This window comes from Triticum aestivum, chromosome 2A, assembly GCF_018294505.1.
Source record: "Triticum aestivum cultivar Chinese Spring chromosome 2A, IWGSC CS RefSeq v2.1, whole genome shotgun sequence".
NCBI lineage: Eukaryota > Viridiplantae > Streptophyta > Magnoliopsida > Poales > Poaceae > Triticum > Triticum aestivum.
The window spans coordinates 16,061,740-16,067,721 of record NC_057797.1 but is presented as its reverse complement, the minus strand read 5'-3'; the positions used below and the strand labels follow the sequence as shown (position 1 = coordinate 16,067,721).

Here is a 5,982-nt window from a genome sequence, read left to right as displayed (position 1 = left end):
GCTAGGTTTCTACCTAAGTAAAAAAATAGGCCCAGGTAGTGGCGACTGACTCAGCCCACGCCACAAATATTCGGGCCCGAACACGAGAAACAAATATTCTGGCCTGAAAACGAGAAACAAACGGGAGCAACTAGTTAACGGGCGCTACTTCGGGAGCCTCGCAACGATCAGCGCCACTTGGCGTGCTCTCAGCCATTCGTCACGTGTCGCGCTCTGGACGCTCCCTTCGGATTTTATTTTTTTATTTTTCCGCACATGTGTTCAGCTTTTTAAACGTTTTTTAGTTTTTTTCGATGTTTTGGTTTTCCCACGGTCTTTCTTAGCTTTTCGATCAGCGAAAATCGCGTTTTCTTTTTTTTCCTTTCACGAAAGTCACGGTTTTTCTTCCACGAGAGGCACGGTTGTGCTTTAGCGAGAGTCACGGCCGTGCATTTCGGAAACGAAAAAAATATGTTTTCTGTTTTTTTTCTTTCACGAGAGTCATGGTTTGCTTCCGCGAGAGACACGGTTGTGCTTTCGCGAGAGTCACGGCCGTGCCTCTCGGAAAGGGAAAAACAAAACGCATTTTTTTTTGAGAGTCACGGTTTTGCTTCCGTGAAAGGCACGGTTGTGCTTTTGCGAAAGTCACGGCCATGCCTCTCGGAAAGGAAAAAAAATACGCGTTTTCTGTTTTTTTTTTCGCGAGAGTCACGGTTTTGCTTTCGCGAGAGGCACGATTGTTCTTTCGCGAGAGTCATGGCCGTGCCTCTCGGAAAAGGAAAAAACGCGTTTTCTGTTTTTTTTCCTTTCACGAGAGTCACGGTTTTGCTTCCACAAAAGGCACGGTTGTGATTTCTCGCGAAATCAAGTCGTACACCACCAATAATGTTTGTCTCTGGTAGGCTATTGGGCCCACGCGACTGGACGTGACGGAGTAGTCAAGCGCAAATGGCCGTGCCACCTGACACTTGTTTGCTGGGTGCCATACCAGAGGATCTCGACATACATCACATAAATCGAGTGTTCTTTTTTTGCCGAGCACATTTTACCAGGACCTTGGCAACTGCCGGCGTGTGGTGTGTCGTGCTGTCTACCGAGAGCCACACTCGGCTTACATGTCTTTTACCGTGATCCCGTGTACCAGCACTCGGTAAACAACAAAGAATTCGGTAACGACGATTTTATCAGTAGTGGTAATGCCATAGTGGCGACGTACGTTTTCTTGCCCACACCACATGTGTGTAAAGATTTGTGCACTAGCTAGTGCCTGTAATTTGCTTTGCATTTTCCCACGTTAGGTTACCGGGGCATGTACATGTATATTTATAGCAGCCAACTCCTATACAACTTAGGCATGTATCATGTCGTTCGGAACCTTGTTACCCTTCTATCTTAAGTATTCACGTGCAGTCCTTGCAGGTTCTTAGACATGTAACATGACGGAACCCAGCACAAAACATGCTTAATAATTTCAACAAGGACTGAAGAGGGTTCGTCCTAAATCACATCCTGAAATATGACCTTTGCGATGTGGCTATCAACTGTTTCAGGTGAGCAATGAGCCGCGTAATAGAAGCTTTTCACCACGTTGAGAAATGTCTGTCTGGTCTCTCTGTTGATGCCATGGCAACCCTGATGAACACGCCAAGATAGTTCTTGCATCTCCAAATCCACTTGCCGGTGTAAGCCCTCTATGTTCTCCATACTTGCCCCATTCTGTTTTCCACCCCATTGAACATTTTTTGGTTATAGTTTGACAAATCACATACAACGAATGGAGGTACATGGATATGTGAATGCAATGCATGTACACACGCACCTGAGCAAGACCTATTGTGGCAAGCTTGTGGCAGATGGAAGAGGTGAGCTGCTCCATCTGGGAATAATCCCAACGGTTCAGTTTCTGCTCGGTTGAAGCAATCCTTCCTGAGACGATCTCGATGGTGCGAACGAACAACAGTGATGTATCTCCATCAACAGATCCATGGCTCTCCTTTGCAGTCCATGCCATGAGCCACCGCTTCCACTGTAGTTACCAAAGAAAATAGAGGTTTGCCCGTTTCATATCTGGTAAAAGTTCAATATCATATCAACAACTATATCTAAGTGTAATGGTTTGTTCAATTTTACAGCTTCACGAAGACCTCCGGAAACATCGTCAAACGAAACAAGGTCGATAAGCTCTTCAAAATTCTCTGTTGAATAGCATGGACCCCTGCAATGAATTGCACACACATTTTGCATCGATCATCACTAAAAGAAGATTCTGGAGAGGGAAACTATGAGGCTGCAAGCTGCATACATACCCAACGTGTCGGAAGTGAGCTGTAACCGCCTCAGCAAGCACGGCCACGCGAGCCCATACTAGACGCTCTGCTGCTCGGCTAGGTTCAAAGATATTTGCTGAAGCTAAGAAGTAAGCCGTGAGTGCGCTCTTTGGAGTCCCACCATACCTCTGCAGATGGTTCCTGAAATACCACCTATGCATACTCTCAAGTAAGAATATAGCAGTCTTTACTAGCTTATTGATTGCACTTGGAATAGAGAGGTAGCAAAAATGTATGTGACGTACTTTCTGAGGCCATTCCACTCAAGTCGGGAGAGTCTTTGATATTCTCTGAAATCAGCTTTTGCCATTTTAAGGTACATGTCGTTGCTCACAAGATTCATTCTGAAATGGTATGGGTCAGAACTAAGGGTGTGATAAATATTTGGCTACCAGAAATCTCTATTTTTAATAAAGGGTGCTTTATTGACTTAAATTGATGCATCAAGCGATACAAAACCAATGAACGGACACACATCCATCGTCTGCATCACTAGGAACCGTAAATTTTTCGAAGTAGCAACTAAGAATAGGTCTAGTGTCACGTGTAAGATGAATACTACGTAGGATGGTTACTAACTGTGGATCCTCATTAGCGAACCGAGAGTAACTCATAAGGTTAGGTTCCTTTTGGTGGAACCAACTTACCAGGGTTCATGTTCTAAACTTGGCATTGCTGGCAACATATTCCTAGATTTATTTCAGGCCTTTCAACGACGTCCGTTCAGTGGAGGAGATGTTCCTGTCCACTATGACGACTTCATCAATCTCAAAATGATATACCGATTGAGTCTCTCAGAGGTGCTCATGAAGACCGGGCCCATGGTATGCAACCTGTGCAATCGGCACACGGCCCCAGTTTCGAGGGGCCCCTAATTTTTACCGCTTAGTTTAGGTCATCCAGAAAATAGGCCCATTTATCCAGCGGAGAGCAGGCCGACGGGTGATTTCTCCATACCTGGTCCGTCCGATCGATCCACTCAGATGCTTCTCCTGACTCGATCCTGGATCCCTCTTTCTCTCTTCCCACCGGATTGAGGGCCGCCGCGCACCCCACCGTCGTTGAGATGGAGCTCCAGCAGTGCCATGTCGTCCTCCGCCCTCTGCTCGCCAGAAGACTACTCCCTGCTGTGAAGATTACTCCCTGTTGCCGAACCATATGGTGCCGCAATGCCGCCCATAGCTCTCCGCGCCTGCGCCGTCCCCTAGCTCCAACGACGCCGCCGCTAGGGCCCCTTCTCCATGGACCGGGCAGGTTAGCAATCGTGTATGCAGTATGCGTACAGTGCCATTTCTCTACAGTCGCTCTGACTCCGTACCTTGCACTGGTTTATTCCTCTGAGCTGTAAATTGCTTGTTGGTATGTCTAGCTATTTCTACTTCTAATTGATATCTATTTGTTTAATTTTTGTTCTGTTTATCTTTTGTATATGCATCAACTGGTCTAGACTTCATTTAGTACTATTTCAAGATATAAATCAGTCTAGAAAATATTTCTGATTTCCAAAAGCATAGAAACAACAAAGAATGTAGGATTTAACTCAATCTTTTCTTTTTGCCTACAGATTGTTATGATTCTATTATTACTTTGGATAGAAAGGCCCCTTTTTAAAGTTTAGCACAGGGCCCCAAATTTTACCGGCCTGGCCCTGGTGCTCATAGAGATAGGTTGTGCGTGCGTGCATTTATATGGGGTGAGTATGTGCGTGTATATATGTGCGTCTGCGTCTATACTATATATGAGCGTCTCCGTATAGTGTGTTAAAAAAACCCGGTGAATCCTCATTCCTCAATTAGTATATGACGAGCGGTCTAGTCTACAAGATGTTCATGAGACAATTATTTTCGATGGAGCATGACTTGGCTAAAGCCATCAATATGAAGCGAATTCTAGCGTGTTTGACCAGCTCTCTGGGTTAAATAGTAACTTCCATAAGAATGCCTTCGACTAAGTGGATGTATAAGGTACTGAGCGAGGATGCCATAAAATAATGCTAGGCCATGCGCAAGTGGACGTCTCACCCACGTCGCCCGTGCGCGGCCACGAGGAGGAATTCTAGATCAACACCGCCAACCATCCCCTCGTCTCCCTTACCCCCCATCCCTCCCCCCACACCATTGTTACATGGCTCGGCCAGGCGAAGCTTGACTGGAACCGGCAGCGGCGGGGCATCCTCGTCCCTTCACGGGGCAGGGGCCAGGGCAAGGCGGCTACTTCTCGCATGGGCGCAGCGCGGGCGTGCATTGGATGCATGCACCACAACAATGTGTCGACATGTGTAGTGGTGGGTGGTACACGCGGGCATGGCTCTGGGACGGTGGGATGGCTCCGTCCAGATCCGGTGGACGGCGGCCACTCACGGCAAGGGTAGTGGGGGGCGACGTGTGTCGGCATTGACGGGCCGTGCGTGCTGGCGGTGGATCCATGGCAGGTGCCCCCAGATCTTGTTCCAGCTAACGACGACACCTTGGGTTGGGTCTGGTTGGACAAATCTGGGTCACGTGCCTGGATTTGTCTAGCCCGATGCGGTCCTTCCTCCTGCGTTGGTGAGCTTCTCTGACGTGTGCCTATGCCTTCCGTTGCGGATGCTGCAACGACGTCTGCAGGCGTCACTAACTTCCTTTGAGGACATTGTGAAGGTGGTGGTCCTGTCGAGCTCTGAGGGAAACCGCAAGTTTGGCTTGTCGGACCAGACAATGGTGGCGTGTGGCGTCGTTTATCTCCTTACTGGCACTGTTTTGGGGCTTCGACCGCTGGGAGCTCGGAGGCGTGGTAGCGTTAGACCACCACGTGGACTCAGATGGAAGGTGAGTCTACTTCGGGGGAAACCCTTGATCTCGGTCTTCCAAATCGAGCAATGGAGGTGTCTGGAGCCGCTCACCCTCATGGGGGCATCGTTCTTGGAGCAAGTGCTGGCTAAAGGGGTCTGGAGGGCAGGGCGATGTTTGGCGTCGTGGTGACGTCGACGATAGTTGGGCATGTCAAGGTCAACACGTTGATCCGCGAAAGATGGCAGAGGCAGATCCTAGAGCTTCCAGGTGCGTTGCGCTCTTAGGGTTTGCTAAACCGGTTGGTGCTCTCGGCTCACTGTGGGCGGCTCTGCAAGGCCACCAAATTAGATGCTATGTGTTGGTGTGATGTCAAGGCACATCATCAATTTTTAGATGTAGCGATAGAGGTTGCCAGGAAGGTGGCTTTGGGTTAGATCCATGTATTTTTTCGTCTGACACTATTGAATAATATAATAAATATGAAAAGAAAAACCTTGGATGGAGTTTGGGAGTCTCTCTTTTAGCATTTGGAGCAAAATACTCAGGATTATGAAAGCCAAACTAATACTCCCACCTTTGGAAGGGCCTTATAAATTTAAGGATACTTTTGTTTGATTTGTATCTTTCAGTGTGGTGCCTGAGGGATCAATTAGATTCCGATAAAACGGGTAAATCGAACATAGCTCTCTTAAGCTACTTGTAGTGATGATACTATCTCCGTGGTGCATAGTATCATATGTTAGTATTTTGACGACCTCATTTACTGTCATGCATATAAATATTAGCACATCATTTATTATGATATGATACTCGACCCTCTTTTTCTTCATTTAGCTCTATGCCACCTCAGCCAAATTGCCTAGACATACATGAACGGGTCCATGTAGTATTTCACATATTTTTGG

The 5,982-nt window shown here is 47.3% G+C and overlaps 1 protein-coding gene across 1 annotated transcript in view; it reads right to left on the bottom strand.

Moving 5' to 3' along the window:
• Positions 1-1,476: 1,476 nt before the first annotated feature.
• The window catches only part of LOC123184306 (syn-copalyl diphosphate synthase-like), a 10,865-nt gene continuing 6,359 nt past the window's right edge, over positions 1,477-5,982 (bottom strand). The window contains exons 10-14 of the mRNA XM_044596452.1: positions 2,552-2,650; positions 2,286-2,459; positions 2,110-2,194; positions 1,799-2,005; positions 1,477-1,695 (exon numbers count right to left, since the gene is read on the bottom strand). Of these exons, the coding sequence (XP_044452387.1) occupies positions 1,477-1,695; positions 1,799-2,005; positions 2,110-2,194; positions 2,286-2,459; positions 2,552-2,650 (784 nt within the window). The remainder of the gene's footprint in view (positions 1,696-1,798; positions 2,006-2,109; positions 2,195-2,285; positions 2,460-2,551; positions 2,651-5,982) is intronic.